General features: G+C 52.6%; 1 protein-coding gene across 1 annotated transcript in view; it reads right to left on the minus strand.

The window, feature by feature from the left end:
• Positions 1 to 1902: 1902 nt before the first annotated feature.
• LOC139385577 (cell adhesion molecule DSCAML1-like) overlaps positions 1903 to 19774 on the minus strand; it is a 166319-nt gene continuing 148447 nt past the window's right edge. Inside the window, exons 20-34 of the mRNA XM_071130755.1 lie at positions 19111 to 19266; positions 16417 to 16556; positions 13971 to 14124; positions 12766 to 12883; positions 12226 to 12389; positions 12017 to 12115; positions 9684 to 9872; positions 6820 to 7107; positions 6328 to 6483; positions 4766 to 4796; positions 4368 to 4489; positions 3995 to 4147; positions 3550 to 3744; positions 2875 to 3210; positions 1903 to 2692 (exon numbers count right to left, since the gene is read on the minus strand). Of these exons, the coding sequence (XP_070986856.1) occupies positions 2184 to 2692; positions 2875 to 3210; positions 3550 to 3744; positions 3995 to 4147; positions 4368 to 4489; positions 4766 to 4796; positions 6328 to 6483; positions 6820 to 7107; positions 9684 to 9872; positions 12017 to 12115; positions 12226 to 12389; positions 12766 to 12883; positions 13971 to 14124; positions 16417 to 16556; positions 19111 to 19266 (2810 nt within the window). The 3' untranslated portion in view covers positions 1903 to 2183. The remainder of the gene's footprint in view (positions 2693 to 2874; positions 3211 to 3549; positions 3745 to 3994; positions 4148 to 4367; positions 4490 to 4765; positions 4797 to 6327; positions 6484 to 6819; positions 7108 to 9683; positions 9873 to 12016; positions 12116 to 12225; positions 12390 to 12765; positions 12884 to 13970; positions 14125 to 16416; positions 16557 to 19110; positions 19267 to 19774) is intronic.

Consider the following 19774-nt stretch of genomic DNA (forward strand, 5'->3'; position numbering starts at 1 on the left):
CTAGCCGTTTCTTCAGCCCACTTTCTCCTCTTCCTCCACTCTTCCTCCTAACCGACGGCTTCTTCCAACTGAGCGATTGTCTCACTTTTTATATTTTCATAAATTTTTTTTTAAATTACGATGACTTCATATCTCTCTGCTTCATTCAATAGTTATATATTTGCTATATATTTAGATATAAATATATATGTACATATCTTTGACAACAAATATTGTATATATATTTTTTTATATATATATTGTGAGAGCCCTGATTTGAAATGTTCCATTGCAAATATTGTGAGCAATTATAATTTTTTTGGGACGTTTCTTTGTCATGGGGCTAAGCTTTGGGTTTATAATGAATAATATAAATAAACAAAAACGTCAACAGAACCCGACAATAAGTTGAAATACATTTTAGTGGGATGGGGGGGGGGGGGCCTTATAGACAACATATTTATTCTTGAGACCACCTCATTTCATAAGAATAACTCATGTTCACCTGCCATCTCTTTCATCCTTCCCTAAACACTTACGACTCTTTGGTCGGCCTTATCTTTCCATCTCTCCCTGCAAATCAATGTTCCTCGCTGCGTTATCATGTCTGTATATTCACCTCTGTTTCAATCTGAAACTCATTCATCCATCCATCTTGTGGTCTGTTTCATCTTTTATCAGTCAGTCCGTCTGTCGTCCTGCAGTCCATTTGTCAGTCAGTCCCAACTATTGTCATAAATGTCCGTCTGCCTAGCAGAGTGTGCTAGAAGGTCACAGTGAGACTGTATGGGATGGGGTGGGGTATGGAGGGCGGGGGTGTGGGGTATGGGGTATGGAGGGTGTGTGGTGGTGGTGGGGAAGGGTTACAGGGGTTTGGGTCGACCGAGGGGTAGTATGAAGGAATGGGGGTGTCTGGCACCAAGTTAAGGACAGAACAAAGGGTCTTCTCCCTGCCTCAGAGGGACGGAGAGAACGAGAGAGAGAGAGAGAGGACCAAGAGGAGGGGTGGCACCTCTAATGCACGGCAAATCAACTCATCGTCTCCAAGGCGATGATGCCGGTGTCAAACACACCGGGCCAACCAAAGTCCAGAAGGGAGAGACCGACATGTGACGTCGTACAGCGTGACCTCATCGTCCCCAAAACACTGTCAGTAGCAGGTGGACGGGAGTTTTTTTTAACTCGCGCCTCCGCCAAGGAGTCAGCATACAGATTGATTAGAAAGGGCCACTGCAGGTGTGTGCCAGCCACATGTATACATATATACACATATACACGCACACACGCAGGCTCGTGAAGGTTCTGCAAACCCATTCTACCCTCTTAATGCACATGAGTATATATATATATATTCCAAAAGAGGAAGAGTAAAAACAAATCAAATAAAACTGTTCAGATTCATCTTTCGTGTGAAGACGATTCCAGTTTTTCCCCTCTCGCTCTGTTTCCTGGTGTCCTATAAAAGAGTCATCAACACTCTATACCGTGTCATGAATTGCGTGGGGGGGGGGGGGGGGGAATCCCCCGAGACGTCGTTGAAACCACAGTCTGTTGCCTGTTTGTGTGAGTCCCTACCAGGATGGCTTTGGAGGACCAGAGACAGACACCAAGGTTGTTGGTTTATGCATAAGCACTTTCCGTGGCAATGCGCTGCTTGTATGAACTCTGAACTCTCTGTTCAGAGATATGAAAAAGGAACACTTAAAACAGCCTAAAAACATCTGGACAGGTTTATGTGAAACTCTAAATATATTGGTTCTTTTCGTTTACCGTTCTGAATTCAAGAAAAGAAGTGCACATGGGAATGTAGTTTGTGCAGAAGTTCTGAGGTGTCTTAGCAGATAATATGAGAGAGAGAGAGAGAGAGAGAGAGAGAGAGAGAAGAAAATAAAAGTTATTACAATTATGTTGCGTTTGGCAAGTTATTTCCAGGGAAGGTCAAATAAAAAAATAGAGAGTAAGAGAACGAGAGAGAGAAACAGAGAGAGAGAAACAGAGAGAGAGAAACAGAGAGAGAGAAAAGGATAGACAGAGAAAACACAAACTGGCAGAAAGAAGACAAACTCCTGTGCTATAAAAACCTCAATCTGGCCCCTGCCGAGCGGCCCCTCTGGCCTGACAGTACAGGCGCCAGGTGTGTGTACGTGTGTCTGTGTGGCCCCTAACCCTTCCCAAGGCTCCAACATCTCCACCAGTGGCTCCAGCTACACCAGTGTATACGATTTGGAGTAGGCCCCGCCAGCCGCCTGCTTCTGTCTCTCTAGTCTGCCCAGGCCTGACGAGCTGCTCTCCAGCAGAGGGTCTCTGGAGTCTCCCCCCGTGGCTCCCCCGCTGGCCGAGGCGGCAGCGGCAGCAGCAGCGCTCTGGGCAGAGGAAGAGGAGGAACCGGGCATGGTGAGAGTCCTCTGAGACAGGGAGGTGGTGCTGGAACCACCAGACGGCCCTCCAGTCGCCCCTCCTACACCACCACCACCCCCTGATGCTCCCCCTGAGGCGCTGAGGCCGGCCAGGCCTGCGTGGCCCACAGTCAGAGCCTGCTGCTGCTTGGAGGAGTCCAGAGTCATGTGGCGGCCCTGGGTGTGGTACGCCCGCTGGGCCAGGCTGCGGCTGGGGGCCTCGCGGGGCGGCACCACCGGGCACGGGTCATGCAGCTCCGACTGCTTCCGGAAGAAAGGGTCTGTCTTCATGTAGAGGGGAAGGTTACAGTAGTCACCTGGGATGAGGGGATGAAAGGATTTGACAAGCATCTTTATCAGGCACATTTGTTATATGTCAGAGTACCGGTATGTGTCTAAAGTACAGCAATCAACCCTGCTCACCCTAACCATGCTTAGAGGCCTTTACATTACACCAACCTATAGGATCATTCTAATCAAGGGCAGGTCTCATACTCACTTTTGCCAGTCCACTCGCTCTTGTTGGCGCGGTGGGGGATGGGCACGGCAACGTTGGTAGGTCTTCCGCGGTCGTATTCCTGGGGTTTGGGTGGCGAGGCGGTGAAGCGACACAGGCCCGTCTCGGACGGCGTGCTCATGGAGGTCATGCTGTCGCCGTTGTCGTTGGTGCCCGTGGTCATCTGGTCTGAGGAACTGTCGGAGATGAAGCACTCGGTGATCTCAAACTTGGCGTGCTGCAGGTGCTCCTCAAGCTTGGCGTGTTCGTAGGCCCGCGCCAGCTCCTCGTAGGTGGAGGACGCGCTCTCTGTTGACACCATGCTGTTACGCCCCTTATCTGATGACAAAGAGAGAGGGAGAGAGAGCGGGAGAGAGCGACAGAGAGAGCAACAGAGACAGAGAGAGCGAGAGAGTGACAGAGAGAGAGAGAGAGAAAGAGAAAGAGAGAGAGAGTTGGTGTTGTACATGAAATGCCCAAATCTTACACCATCTCCTTGCACTACAGTGTGTGTGTATGTAGCCTATGTTTTGGGTGGCTCACTTGGGTCCTTCGTATATGTCTGTATGTATGCATGTGTCAATACTGTGTGTGTGTCTATATCATGAGTGTGTGTGTTACAAGAAAGTGTGTGTGTCATGAGTGTGTGTGTGTGTGTGCAAGATATGCCAGGCTCACCCGTGTCCTGTGAGAGGCTGGCGCTGTAGCTGTCACTCTCGGTGACAGTGATGCCATGCTGGGAGCCCACGGTGCGCCAGTCGGAGGTGAGGGTACGGGCGGGCGTAGACGACTGGCACTTGGTCAAGGTCCACTGGCTGGAGTAGCGGTTCCTCGTACTGTGGGCCGACTTCACGCTCTTCCTCGACACCGGGTCTACCGGGGGAGAGAGGGAGGGAGGAGAGGGAAGAGAGGAGCAGGCGGGAGGAAGGTAGGAGAGGTGGAGGAGGGGAGGAGTGGTGGGAGGAAGGAAGAGAGGTGGAAGGAAGGACAGGGGGAGAGGGAGGAAGGAAGTGGGAGAAAGGGAGGAGAACACAAGAGTCAGCAAGTTGAAGGCAATGATGGAAGGAATGGACAAGATAGAATAGAACTCTACGATGTAGGGCAGTTAGGGCTCTCCACTTACTGGTCCCTGGTCTGATATCGGACATGTCAATCAGAGGGCCGGTGTTCTGGATGAGGGCGGGGTGATGCACAGACACGCCCGTACAGAAGCTCTGTGGATTCACATTCTGGCTGAACTCTGTGTCCGTCACTGGGATGGTGGCTTTGTCTTCACCTAGCAGAGGGGTTGACAGAAGCAACAATTATTCACGACTGATGAGTCATACTCATTCATGAACACACATTTGCATTATAGCGCAGGCCGAAAAGAGTAATAACATCTGTATCAGGTAGGCCCTCATCAAAACACAGCAACACACACAGAAATATACACACACACATATACACACAGACATATACACACACACACAGACATATACACACACGGCACCGACCGATCTGCTTGATGCCTTCCTTGTCCTCGATGAGCAGCTGAACTCTGGGGATATCGATGTGGAGTCGGGGGCCCTGGGGGGGGCCTTTCACAGGGGTGTCAAAGCTCCGGTTATTCTTACTGCTCCAGGGACACAAGGCACACACACACACACACACACACACACACACACACACACACACACACACACACACACACACACACACACACACACACACACAGAGCGTAAATCCCCTTTTTCAGAAATAGGATTTATCTTTCCATCTTTTAAGACATTTACTGTATGGAGAGGTAAGGTAACCAATGTTTTCTACAATGTTAATTTCAGTGTGTTGTATGAATGTTTCCCTTGGGGGTATGAACTGTAAACAGAGGAACAGCAGAGATAAGCTATATTACCTGATCAGCATCTCAGCCAGGCTTTTGGCATCTTGAGGGAACGTAAAGATAGAGCAGGGCTTCAGTTATATGGAGCACAATTTAGTCAGATCTTCCTTACGCTCTCTCCTCTCCTCCCGCTCACTCTCTCTCTCTCTCGCTCTCTCACCCCTCAGTCTCTTCTCCACACCTCTCCTTCATTCTCTCACCCCTCTCTTCTCTTTCGCTCCCTCCCTTACTCAACCTCATAGCTCTTCTCCACACCTCTCTCTTCCTCCCCTTCCACCCCCGTTCCCCCGTTCCCTCCCTCACCTCTCAGTCTCTTCAGTCTCTTCTCTTTCGCGCCCCTCTCCCCCCGTTCCCTCCCTCACCTCTCAGTCTCTTCAGTCTCTTCTCTTCTCTTCCCCCCCCCGTTCCCTCCCTCACCTCTCAGTCTCTTCTTCCCCCCCCCCCGTTCCCTCCCTCACCTCTCAGTCTCTTCTTTCCCCCCCTCCCCCGTTCCCTCCCTCACCTCTCAGTCTCTTCAGTCTCTTCTCTTCCCCCCCTCCCCCGTTCCCTCCCTCACCTCTCAGTCGCTTCAGTCTCTTTTCTTTCGCGCCCCTCTCCCCCCGTTCCCTCCCTCACCTCTCAGTCTCTTCTTTCCCCCCCTCCCCCATTCCCTCCCTCACCTCTCAGTCTCTTCAGTCTCTTCTCTTTCGCGCCCCTCTCCCCCCGTTCCCTCCCTCACCTCTCAGTCTCTTCAGTCTCTTCTCTTCTCTCCCCCCCCCCCCGTTCCCTCCCTCACCTCTCAGTCTCTTCTTTCCCCCCTCCCCCGTTCCCTCCCTCACCTCTCAGTCTCTTCTTTCCCCCCTCCCCCGTTCCCTCCCTCACCTCTCAGTCTCTTCAGTCTCTTCTCTTCCCCCCCCCGTTCCCTCCCTCACCTCTCAGTCTCTTCAGTCTCTTCTCTTTCGCGCCCCTCTCCCCCCGTTCCCTCCCTCACCTCTCAGTCTCTTCAGTCTCTTCTCTTCTCTCCCCCCCCCCATTCCCTCCCTCACCTCTCAGTCTCTTCTTTCCCCCCCTCCCCCGTTCCCTCCCTCACCTCTCAGTCTCTTCAGTCTCTTCTCTTCCCCCCCTCCCCCGTTCCCTCCCTCACCTCTGTCTCTTCTTTCCCCCCCTCCCCCGTTCCCTCCCTCACCTCTGTCTCTTCAGTCTCTTCTCTTCCTCACCCCCCCGTTCCCTCCCTCACCTCTCTGTCTCTTCAGTCTCTTCTCTTCCTCACCCCCCCGTTCCCTCCCTCACTTCTCAGTCTCTTCATTTCTTCTCTTCCTCACCCCCCCCCTGTTCCCTCCCTCACCTCTCAGTCTCTTCTCTTCCTCACCCCCCCCGTTCCCTCCCTCACCTCTGTCTCTTCGGTCTCTCCCCCCCCCCCCCCCCCGTTCCCTCCCTCACCTCTCAGTCTCTTCAGTCTCCCCCCCCCCCCGTTCCCTCCCTCCCTCAACTCTCAGTCTCTTCAGTCTCTTCCCCCCCCGTTCCCTCCCTCACCTCTCAGTCTCTTCAGTCTCTTCTCTTCCTCACCCCCCCCCCGCCCCCGTTTTCTCCCTCACCTCTCAGTCTCTTCAGTCTCTTCTCTTTGCGTTTCTTGCGGATGATGAAGAGCAGGGCGACGACCAGAGTGACCAGGATGACGGGGCAGCCGATGGAGAAGAGCTTCTTAACGTCGTCGCCCTCCGGCCGCGCTGACTTGATGGGAGGGATGGTACCTGCTTAGAAAATATAACAGGTTACATGACAAGGTTATATGACATTATATCAGGTTTTAAATACAGTACCAGTCAAAAGTTTGGACACACCTACTCATTTAAAAAAACAAAAAAATTAAAACTATTTTCTACATTGTAGAAGACATCAAAACTGTGAAAAAACACATAGAATCATGTAGTAACCAAAAGTGTGAAACAAATCAAAATATATTTTATATTTGAGATTCTTCAAAGTAGATGACAGCTTTGCACACTCTTGGCATCCTCCGACTCAGATTCTGCAACACTAACCACTGGACCACACAGGCCAGAGAAATTAAAGCAGCTTGTACTCACTGCCATCGTAGTCCAGCGTGGCGAACTGAGAGCTCTGGTTCCCGCAGCCGGCGCTGTTACACGCCTTCATCTTCAGCTCGTACCAGGTGGCCTCGCGGAGCTCAGCCAGGAACACGTCGGCCGTGGCGTTGGTGCGCACGTTCTGCCACGCCCAGTTCCCCTTAGGTCTGAACTCCAGCAGCACGGCCGTGATGGGGCAGCCACCGCTTGCCCAGCCCTGCAGGTTGAGCCGGGCGTGGGTAGAGTTGACGTGGGTGAACACCGGCTGTTCCTTATTGAACTGGGGCTCTGGAATAGGCGGGGCAGGAAGGTGTTAGTTCTCACTTAACAGTTTTTAACAATGTCTTGAAATATTGTGATATGGTAAGTGGGATTGAATTCTATCAATATACCTGTCTCCCTCATTATCCCTCTCACAGCCGTAACCGTCACCCCCCTCGCAGCCGTAACCGTCACCCCTCTCGCAGCCGTAACCGTCACCCCTCTCACAGCCGTAACCGTCACCCCTCTCACAGCCGTAACCGTCACCCCTCTCACAGCCGCAACCGTCACCCCCCTCGCAGCCGTAACCGTCACCCCTCTCACAGCCGTAACCGTCACCCCTCTCACAGCCGTAACCATCACCCCCCTCGCAGCCGTAACCGTCACCCCTCTCACAGCCGTAACACTCACCCCTCTCACAGCCGTAACCGTCACCCCCCTTGCAGCCGTAACCGTCATCCCTCTCACAGCCGTAACCGTCACCCCCCTCGCAGCCGTAACCGCCATCCCTCTCACAGCTATAACCATCACCCCTCTCACAGCCGTAACAATCACCCCCCTCGCAGCCATAACCGTCACCCCCCTCGCAGCTGTAACCGTCACCCCTCTCACAGCTATAACCATCACTCCTCTCACAGCCGTAACAATCACCCCTCTCACAGCCGTAACCGCCACCCCTCTCACAGCCGTAACCGTCACTCCTCTGACAGCCGTAACAATCACCCCTCTCACAGCCGTAACCGTCACTCCTCTGACAGCCGTAACAATCACCCCTCTCACAGCCGTAACCGTCACCCCTCTCACAGCCGTAACCGTCACCCCCCTCGCAGCCGTAACCGTCACCCCTCTCACAGCCGTAACCGTCACCCCTCTCACAGCCGTAACCATCACCCCCCTCGCAGCCGTAACCGTCACCCCTCTCACAGCCGTAACACTCACCCCTCTCACAGCCGTAACCGTCACCCCCCTTCTAGCCGTAACCGTCATCCCTCTCACAGCCGTAACCGTCACCCCCCTCGCAGCCGTAACCGTCATCCCTCTCACAGCTATAACCATCACCCCTCTCACAGCCGTAACAATCACCCCCCTCGCAGCCATAACCGTCACCCCCCTCGCAGCTGTAACCGTCACCCCTCTCACAGCTATAACCATCACTCCTCTCACAGCCGTAACAATCACCCCTCTCACAGCCGTAACCGCCACCCCTCTCACAGCCGTAACCGTCACTCCTCTGACAGCCGTAACAATCACCCCTCTCACAGCCGTAACCGTCACTCCTCTGACAGCCGTAACAATCACCCCTCTCACAGCCGTAACCGTCACCCCTCTCACAGCCGTAACCGTCACTCCTCTCACAGCCGTAACCGTCACCCCTCTCACAGCCGTAACCGTCACCCCTCTCACAGCCGTAACCGTCACTCCTCTCACAGCCGTAACTGTCACCCCTCTCACAGTCGTAACCGTCACTCCTCTCACAGCCGTAACCGTCACCCCCCTCGCAGCCGTAACCGTCACCCCTCTCACAGCCGTAAACATCACTCCTCTCACAGCCGTAACCGTCACTCCTCTCACAGCCGTAACAATCACCCCTCTCACAGCCGTAACCGTCACCCCTCTCACAGCCGTAACCGTCACCCCTCTCACAGCCGTAACCGTCACCCCTCTCACAGCCGTAACCGTCACCCTCCTCGCAGCCGTAACCGTCACCCCTCTCACAGCCGTAACCGTCACCCCTCTCACAGCCGTAACCGTCACCCCTCTCGCAGCCGTAACCGTCACCCCTCTCGCAGCCGTAACCGTCACTCCTCTCACAGCCGTAACCGTCACTCCTCTCACAGCCGTAACCGTCACCCCTCTCACAGCCGTAACCGTCACCCCTCTCACAGCCGTAACCGTCACTCCTCTCACAGCCGTAACCGTCACCCCCCTCGCAGCCGTAACCGTCACCCCTCTCACAGCCGTAACAATCACCCCTCTCACAGCCGTAACCGTCACCCCTCACAGCCGTAACCGTCACCCCTCTCACAGCCGTAACCGTCACTCCTCTCACAGCCGTAACCGTCACTCCTCTCACAGCCGTAACCGTCACTCCTCTCACAGCCGTAACCGTCACCCCTCTCACAGCCGTAACAATCACTCCTCTCACAGCCGGAACCGTCACCCCTCTCAAAGCCGTAACCGTCACTCCTCTCACAGCCGTAACCGTCACCCCTCTCACAGCCGTTTACCGTCACCCCTCTCACAGCCGTAACCGTCACCCCTCTCACAGCCGTAACCGTCACCCCTCTCACAGCTGTAACCGTCACCCCTCTCACAGCCGTAACCGTCACTCCTCTCACAGCCGTAACCGTCACCCCTCTCACAGCCGTAACCGTCACCCCTCTCACAGCCGTAACCGTCACCCCTCTCACAGCCGTAACCGTCACCCCTCTCACAGCCGTAACCGTCACCCCTCTCACAGCCGTAACCATCACCCCTCTCACAGCTATAACCATCACTCCTCTCACAGCTACTTTAGCTCCTCCCTCTCTGCCCCTCCTCGCCTCTCCTGTCGACTAAACCCTCCCATGTCCCTGTATCCCCCCTCTCCCCCTCCCCCTCACCTCGTCCGTGGGTCTTAGCCTCGATGATTTCACTGATGCGTCCCGCTCCCACGCTGTTCTTGGCGGCCAGTTTGACCTTGTACCAGGTGCCACAGCGCAGGTTGTCCAGCTTGAAGGACCTCTCACTGGAACTGATGAACACATCCCTCCACCCCTCCATGTTGTCCACCGAGTACTGCAGCACGAAACCTGGGGAACACACACACACACACGCACATCCACCATGATAAGTGCAAATTTTTCTTATTTTCAGATGTTTTTTTTTTTTTCAACCTTCAGATAAAATAGAGAAAATTTGAAAAAAAAAACCAACCACATTACATGTAAACACTTGAACACTTAAAACACGCCAGGTACCCAAATATTTTTGCAATACTCAGCTGGTTCATTCAGCCAGGTTCAGATTTCATTGTGTCAGTACCGCTAGATAACACCAGAGGGGGATGGCGAGTCATACATCTCTTCCACTACCAAAGATCCAGATGGAGAAAGATGCATTCATGACTGTTCTATGCCGCCATTACTTTCCCAGAAGCCCCCAGCTGGGTTTGGGAGGGCGCTGACCGGGCATATATGCAAATGAGAACGCAATATGGCATCTGCAGTCATAATCAGCTGCCTTGGATTTATAGTCTGTTTATAACTCTCTTTCTCTCGAGCTCTGTCCTCTTCTCTTATGCTCTCTCTCCCTCCCTCCCTCCATCTCTGTCCGTCTTTCTTTCTCTCTGGCAGATGGCACAATAAAGGGTGGCATGCCAGATGGATTGACCTGTGTAGAAAGCTCACTGGCTTTTTAGTGTGCTTCTAGAGGTATTACTACTCTCCCAGACAAACAGTGGATAACGCCAACCAGTCTCCCTCTCCCTACCACTGAATGCATTCGCCATCCACGTCTTCAGCGCCCAGGGGAACTGGGGAGTCTGTGTCGATCACATGGCACAGGGTGGCAGGATTAGTCGTAGACTCCGATGACCATGGTAGCTACTGTCAGTCCCACAGGCCACCTTATGGCCAGAGAGACACACCAGACACAGGACATAGAGAGACGGACATCCGGCGGAACAGACAACCTTACAGGCAGAGATACACTAATACACACACAGGCGGAGTGAATCAAAGACTGCCTGTTGAAAAGGTGGGCATACTGGACTCTATTTTTTGTGGGGGGGGGCTGCTGTCAAGCCAATGCAATTGTCAAAACGCACGCTCGTTTGCAATTTCGACCTGTTCAATCCGGCGTTCTATTTTTAAACCTAAGTGCTAGGATTGGTAATTTACCAGAGCTCACTGAACAAATATGCACACCGCAAATTGCACACACAGTGAACACACACACAGACACACACACACACCGCAAGGTAGTCAAGATAGTCAATGAGACAGCTCCCCTAACTGGGAACCAAAACAGAGTGGAACCCACGTCAATAAACAGATAGCATGGTACACAAGCGAACAACGCTTGCTTGCGCTGAGGTGGGCTACTGTTTCTCTATCACTCGTTACTGTAGCCCATGCTATTTAATAAACTGTGGCACCAATCGACAATGGACCAGGAGGATCAAATTCGGCGGCCCCAGACGATTTGGAGTTGGACGGCAACGCAAAGACCATCAATAACCTACAGAACACGAGACAAACGCACGCTCTATTAAGCCACTGAGGGGCCAAGCCCTTGGCCCACCTACAGCTCGTTTATTCATCCAAACCCAGCCCTTTCGCTCCAACGCCAGCTATTGCGCTCATAATAACGGCTGTGAGAATTACAAGAGTTTCACTGACACCCCTGGACCTAAAGCGCTAGTGTCAGCAGTTAGGTTTTCCATTGCATTAGGTTTGTTAAAATAGAGCCCACGGAACTAATACGCACACTGACAATTGCACACACACACACACAGCACGGTAGTCAGATAATCAACGAGACAGCTCCTTAACTAGGAACCAAAACAGTGGACCACCAGTCAATAAACAGAGAGCATGGTACGCAAACCAACAAAGAGACAGAACGGAGAGATGGACAGAGGACAAGCAGAGAGAGAGAGAGAGAGAGAGAGAGAGAGAGAGAGAGACAGAGAGAGAGAGAGAGAGAGAGAGAGAGAGAGAGAGAGAGAGAGAGAGAGAGAGAGAGAGAGAGAGAGAGAGAGAGAGAGAGAGAGAGAGAGAGAGAGAGAGAGAGAGAGAGAGAGAGAGAGAGGAGAAGGACGGGGCACAGGGACTGATTGGTAGATATAGGGATGGAAAGGAAAGAGAAAGCGCAGAGGCGTTGGGCGAATCGCAGGAGGGAGGAGTGAGCTACGTTTATGTAAATGCTCACGCACAGCGAGACTGGTCAATACCTCTGATGGAGGATCCTCCGTTGTCCCCGGGGATCCAGGCCAGGGTGATAGAGGTGGGGGAGGTGGTGGAGACAGTCAGACGGGGCTGGTCCGGAGGAACTACGGTGTGGGGGGGGGGGGGGGGGGGGGCAGACACACATGGTCAGCGCACTACATCACAACTGGTTGACCCATAAAAAGGAGGGGGATTCCAGTGCGATGAGGCTCACCTTGCACCAGCAGGTTGACAATGATGGTGTCAAAGCCCAGCGTGTTGGTGGCCGTGCACGTGTAGTACCCAGAATCCTCAGCCTTCACCAAGCGCAGGACCAGCGTGCCATTGGCCATGATGAGCCTCTGACCGTCCAGAGTCACCGGGATGGCAGTGTCCTCACTGAGAGAGAGAGAGAGAGAGAGAGAGAGAGAGAGAGAGAGAGAGAGAGAGAGAGAGAGAGAAGGAGAGAGAGAGAAGGAGAGAGAGAGAGAGAGAGAGGAGAGAGAGAGAGAAGGAGAGAGAGAGAAGGAGAGAGAGAGAGAGAGAAGGAGAGCGGTAGAGAGAGTGCAAGAAAGAGGTAAAGAGAGAGAGTGCGAGAAAGAGAGAGGTAGAGAGAGAGAGAGAGCAAGGGAACGCTGACGTAAACACAGATTTAACACGGGTCCAGTGAATGGTGGAGTGGGGTTCCAGAGATGGAGGGAGGTAGTCACGGTGGGGGTGGGGGGGGGGGGGGGGGACTGACAGAGAGGAGGGGCTGAGGAGGTTAGGGTCTCACCTGTCTTTGGTCCATTTGATGGTGGGGGTGGGTTCGCCCACTGAGCTGCAGGGTAGCCTCACCTCCTTCATCCAGGGAGTGGTCACTGTACCTCCGAACGATAGGATCTTAGCTGGGGCTGAGGGAGGGAGTGACGTGACTTGAGAAAGAGTTGCGTTGAGAGGTAATCGGTCTGTTTTTCAAATTTACTCAACAGTAATGCTAATTCTTCATTTCATGCATTTTCATTTAATCCAACAAGGCATACAATGTACAGTTTGAGGGAACAGGATCCCACACATTTCAGTGACAAAGGACTATATAAAAGACGGAGCATATCTAAATGAATGAATATGACTGATGGATCCTCCAGCAATGGCCTGTTTTCATTCACATGGAACCTTTTTGTGTTTGCATGTGTCATGTACGCACACGTCTCTCTCTCCCTCACTGTGTTTTGCACTCTTGACGTCTTAATGCTCGTGCCCCTGTGCTCTTGTGCCGTGGCTGAATGCAGTATTGAGTGGGCCAGCCTGGAGCATACAGCCTTTTACTACTGCTGCTTATCAGCTGGCACAGAGAGACACCGTCACACACACACACACACAAGAGAAAGAGACTGGCTCTGTCACAGGAAGGGAGAAAAAAGGAGCGTGTACGTACCGAGAGTGCACTCTCTTACTCATTCGCTCTCCCTCTCTTTAATCCAAAGGCTATTGATTCAACTGCCCTCTTCATTTTCTCAGCCCAGTCTGCCCCTCTACTGCTCTTTGTTTTAACCAGGTCTGCTCCCGTCATATCCCTCCCTCCCTCCCTCCCTCAGGGCAGGCCAGCTCATCTGACCAGTGCCCTGTAGGTCTTCATATCCTCATTAAGAACACCGGCCTCTGTCAAACAACCTGCTCTCTATCAAATCAGGAGAGGATGGACAGGAGTTATAGAAAAAGGAGAGTGGAAAAAGTGGGAGAGAAGGGGGAGAGAGAGAGAGATAGAGAAGAGAGGGAGAGAACGAGAAAGGAGAGAGGGAGAGAGAAAGAGAGAGGAGAGGGAGAGAAAGAGAGAAAAAAGTCATTGAGGAACGAGAGAAATCGTGAAGAGAGAGAGATAACAGAAAGGGAAGAGGAGTAGGGACAAATCTGTGACGGAGAGATTGACGGAGGGGAATTTAAAAAGCCAACCCTGTGACCCCTTAACGCCATCCCCCCTTCCCCCTGTGGAGGGCTCACCCTTCCCAGCAGGCTCCACAGTGACCTTGTCGCTGATGTTCCCCCGTCCGGCGGTGGTGACGGCGGCAGCCCAGATGAGGTACTGCTGTCCGCGGTTCAGGTGGGTGACCCGGTAGAACAGCAGCTCGGGGTTGGCCTCGTACTCACTGGGGGCCTGGGGGGAGAAAACATCACACTGTCCACTCCGGCGCTGATCTAGAATCTGTTTTACCTTTAAGACCACAATGAACACGATGATATGGACAGATCCTAGATCAGCACTCCTACTCTGAGATGGGTTCCAGACGCTATAAGGACAGTGGTGGAAAAGAGCAGAAGCTCAGAGCTACGCAATCAGGACAAGACAGCTACTACTACTGATAGATGCAGAGAGCTTCAGGTTGCCTTTGAAAAGCAGCACAGACAACGTGCTTCCCGGAACTTTCTCTCTGTTACATTACCTTTCTGCAGTCAAAACGCTAGAGTGTGTATGAGTGTAGAGTTGATGGGGAGGAGGGATGGGAGAACATGGGTGAGGGGAGAGAGCATGGGGAGCACACAGGGGGGGGGGGAAGAAAGAGAAAAAGAGAAAGAAAGAGAGCGAGAGAGGGTCGAGGAAGTGAGGAGGAGACCGCGGGGAGTGCAGACGGTTAGATGAGAGCGAGGGAGGGAGACAGCGGAGGACAGAACAATCAGTCAGCCAGAGATATCATTAACAATCAGACAGTCTAATGAGGGCTATCTACTGCAGGCAGCAGCAGAGGAGAGCACAAGGACTCTCTCTCACACACACACACACACACACAGCGGCTGATACACACAAACACACACACACACACACACAGCGGCTGATACACACAAACATGCATTACACACACACACACAGCGGCTGATACACACAAACATGCATTACACACACACACACACACACACACACAGCGGCTGATACACACAAACATGCATTACACACACACACACACACGCACACACACTGTGGCATATATGACCTGGGGTAATTGCGGTGTGTTTAAGCCAGCCGTGTGTCTGCTGTCTAGACACATCCTCATCACTGTCCATACATACACACACCCACACCCATTCACCACACCCATCAAACACCCCCCAGTTGCCCCAGCACCCAGGAAGTGCCCCCCCCCTTCCCCTCCCACCAAGTGAGTCTGTGGTCCTCCAGCTACTCAACCTGTCACTGTGCTGCTCATCTCTACTCAGACCAGAGAGAGAGAGAGAGGAGCATAATCTCCATATTCATACTGTATCACTATCAAACTGTTGTTGTGCAGAAAGGTTTATTCTGGGCACATTTATTCACGTGTTCATGTTGTTTTCCACCGTTTCTCGACTGAACACAGTCCTGTAGGGATCTACTGGGGTGGCTGGGTTCATCACAGCTTTCTTCTCTTCCCTCGGTTCCCCCTCTTCTCCCCCCCCCCCCCCCCCCCCACCTCTGTCACCCCTGCCTCCCTTCTCGCTCCTTCTACTGTGCTCTCTCGTACCTCTCTTTCCTTATCTTCCTGGAGGATGTATGGATGGATGGATGGTGGGAGGGGAGGAGTGTCAGAGTGTGTAACGGATATTAAAATATCCCTCCGGCGTGGAGATAGCGCTAATCCGGGGAGCGATAGAGGGAGATAATGAAAAGAGGAACAAAAGTACTCCCCGCGCAGCGCATCTGACCCACCCTCCCCTCGTCCCTCTCTCCAGTCGCACTCATTTACATAGTAATCATCCCTCACTCTGCGTGGGGGCCAGGAGAGAGAGAGAGGGAGAGAAGAGGAGTAGAGGGAGCATGTGTATGTCTGGATGGAGTACATTCATTTGGCGTAAAGGTACACATAATATCTGTGTGTGTTCGGTTCTGTGTGTGTGTGTGTGTCTGTGTGTGTGTGTGTGTGTGTGTGTGTGTGTGTGTGTGAATTTGCTGGACGAGGTGTTTTATGCATGTATTTCAGAACTTGCTGTATAGCTGGAAAAGTGTGTGTGTGTGTGTGTGTGAGAGAGTGAGAGAGAGTGAGAGTGAGTGAGTGAGGCAGAGTGAGAGAGAGAGTGTGTGTGTCTTTGCTGTCAGCTTGTTTCCTGCACTCGTTGATGAACAGATGAGGTTGTCCTGGCAACGTGATGAGACGCAGATATGCAAATGAAGCAGAAGGGTGAAGTTACACGCACACACACTGCGGTATGAGGACAGCTTATTTCACACTCATCCTGCTGATACTGCAGCATCAGACCACACACACACACACACACACACACACACACACACACACACACACACACACACACACACACACACACACACACACACACACACACACACACACACACACACACAAAAATACTTGCAGACAAACAAACACATTCAGAGGAGAGTGTATTATAATTTGTGTCAAGAGACCCTCCAAGTGAGCAAGATGGACAAAACCCCCATTCAACCCCTCTCCCAACTCACTGGTTGGCCTGATCCGGGGCTGGAGCAGTAGATGGTGTACTTGCGGATGATTCCATTGGGCTTGTGCGGGGGTAGCCAGGAAACCACCACACTGCTGGTGGATGAGGGCACAGCTTTGATGCCAGCCGGGGGGCCAGGGTCTGAGTGACAGAGAGAGAAGGAGGAGAGAAAGACCGTTACAGAGAGGAAAGGACACGAGAAGAGACAAAGGACTGATGTCAACTGGACATCAACATAAAGAGCAATCCTGTAACCGCTTGCTCCTTCAAGGTGTGACGTGGAATATTCAGCTTGTTGTAAAACACTCAATTTGTCAGGGCATGGACTCTACAAGGGGGCGAAAGTGTGCTTCCCGCAGTTGTCTCAAGTTGGCTGGACCATTCTTGACACACATGGGGAACTGTTGAGAGTGAAAAACCCAGCAGCGTTGCAGTTCTTGACACACTTAAACCGGTGCGCCTGGCACCTACTACCATACCCCGTTCAAAAGCCACTTCAATCATTTGTCTTGCCCATTCACCCTCTGAATGGCACACACACACACACAATCCATGTCTCCATTGTCTCAAGGCTTAAAACCGGTCTGTTTAACCGGTCTCCTCCCCTTCTTCTATACTGATTGGAAGTGGATTTAACAAGTGACATCAATAAGTGATCATGTCTTTCACCTGATCAATCTGTCATGGAAAGAGAAGGTCTTAGGGAAGTTTTAGAGTTAGCAGGCTTTTTGCAGCTTTGCTGGTCTCAGCCTGTAATTTTAAGAGGCTCACAAGACTAACAGAGGCTCACAAGACTAACAGAGGCTCACAAGACTAACAGAGGCTCACAAGACTAACAGAGGAGAAGAGAGATAGAGAGAGAGAGAGAGAGAAACAGAGAGAGAGAGAGAGAGACAGAGAGAGAGACAGAGAAACAGAGAGAGAGACAGAGAAACAGAGAGAGAAAGACAGAGAAACAGAGAGAGAGAGACAGAGAGAGAGAGACAGAGAGAGAGAGAGAGAGAGGCGTTTGCACAATCCTACTCCAATCACTACTCCATATGCTGGAGACAGACCTAGGGGCAGAGCTAGGGAGAGCGAGACGAATGAAAAGAGGGAGAAGAGAGAGAATTATCTTGGACGTATGTGAAGAGGGTGCCCCTGGACACACTGTCAACCCACATCAGACGTAGAGGAACACTCAGCTAGCCAACACACACACAAACACACACACACAAAGCCAGTCTGAAGAACATATACACAGAGAGAATACAGAGGGTAAGAGAAAGATAGAGAACAGAGAGAGAGAGAGAGGAATAGAAGAAAGACCTCCGCTGAAATAAGACTTCTGAGAATCTCTCCTATCCTCCGTCCCTCCTTCCCTCTGTTTCCAAACCCTGGCCCCCACCCCTGCCTTGCCCCAGGGAGGAGAGGATGTAATCCACAGCCCACCAGTGTAAGCACAAAATTAATTATCTCTAAGCCACAAATAATTAATCTCTCTCCTTGTGCTGGGTGCTGAGCTGGACACACACATGTAGATGCAGATGTACACACACACACACACACACACACACACACACACACACACACCCCTTATGCCCTCCAAACACCCACCCTTTGGCTTCTTAGTTCTCATTAGTACTAGTAATAGCACATCACAGCACAAAGAGGCATTAATCAGCAACCTCAGCTTCCTAAACCCGACATCAGCCCCGTCATCCATCCATCCCCCTCACACCCCACAAACTAACCCCAGCCCAGCCCCCTGTCATCCATCCATCCCCTTCACACCCCACAAACTAACCCCGGCCCCCTGCCAGCCATCCACCCCCTCACACTCCACAAACTAACCCCAGCCCCCTGCCATCCATCCACCCCCTCACACCCCACAAACTAACCCCAGCCCCCTGCCATCCATCCACCCCCTCACACCCCACAAACTAACCCCAGCCCCCTGCCATCCATCCACCCCCTCACACCCCACAAACTAACCCCAGCCCCCTGCCATCCATCCAGCCACCCCCTCACACCCCACAAACTAACCCCAGCCCAGCGTCTTGTCATCCATCCATCCATCCTGCCCCACACCCCACAAACTAACCCCAGCCCCCTGCCATCCATCCATCCACCCCCTCACACCCCACAAACTAACCCCAGCCCCCTGCCATCCATCCATCCACCCCCTCACACCCCACAAACTAACCCAGCCCCCTGCCATCCATCCAGCCACCCCCTCACACCCCACAAACTAACCCCAGCCCAGCGTCTTGTCATCCATCCATCCATCCTGCCCCACACCCCACAAACTAACCCCAGCCCCCTGCCATCCATCCACCCCCCCACACCCCACAAACTAACCCCAGCCCCCTGCCATCCATCCACCCCCTCACACCCCACAAACTAACCCCAGCCCCCTGCCATCCATCCACCCCCTCACACCCCACAAACTAACCCCAGCCCCCTGCCATCCATCCACCCCCTCACCCCCCACAGACTAACCCCAGCCCAGCCCCCTGCCATCCATCCATCCATCCATCCATCCATCCATCCATCCATCCCCCTCACACTAACCCCGGGTTCCCACACCTTATCTAGCATTAGGCCACGCCCTCAAAACATGTGTGTGTTTTGTGTGTGCATGCATTCTTCTGTATATGTTTGTGTATGTGGGGGGGGTGTGTGTGTGTGTGAATGTGCGTGTGCGCGCACTCACGGTCCTCGCGGGTCTGGATGTACAGCACATTGCTCCTGACCCCGTCCCCAGCCTGGGTGTAGGCCAGCACCTGCACACTGTAGTTAGTGAACTTCTCCAGCCCTCTCAGCTCCACCTGCTCACGGGTTGTCGTGATGTTCTGCATCTCTCCCCACTCTGACAGAGAGGGAGCGGGATGGAGAGAGACGGAGGGACAGAGGGTAGCAGAGTGAAGAGAGTGTGCAGAGTTAGACAGAAGGACAAGGGGAAGAGGGGAAGAAGAGAGGACGAGCAGGGGAAGGAGTTGGAAAACAGGGAAAGGATATGATCAGTCCTCAGGATGAGTTTCCAAAAACAGAAAACCACAAAAAGCACACCAACACATGCACAAAGAGACAGACAAGATAACTGGACACAGCATACGGCCCTTATAACGTATCGCTGCATGAGGAGTAGCTTTGAGGAGGTTCCGGTTTGTAGTATGATCAGCTAGTTTAGGGGTCTGTCGGCATTTGCTTAGAACATGTGTAGTAAGAGCAGCAGGCTGGTGGTTGGGGTTGATTTCAAGGATTCACAAAATACATGTTTTATTTCGCCAGAAAAAAAAACATATATTTTTCAAGGAAGACCAGCAAATAAGGTCTGGTACATAAACCAGGTTAGGTAGCAGTCAGAGGTCAGGGCT

Source organism: Oncorhynchus clarkii, chromosome 27 (assembly GCF_045791955.1).
Source record: "Oncorhynchus clarkii lewisi isolate Uvic-CL-2024 chromosome 27, UVic_Ocla_1.0, whole genome shotgun sequence".
Classification (NCBI taxonomy): domain Eukaryota; kingdom Metazoa; phylum Chordata; class Actinopteri; order Salmoniformes; family Salmonidae; genus Oncorhynchus; species Oncorhynchus clarkii.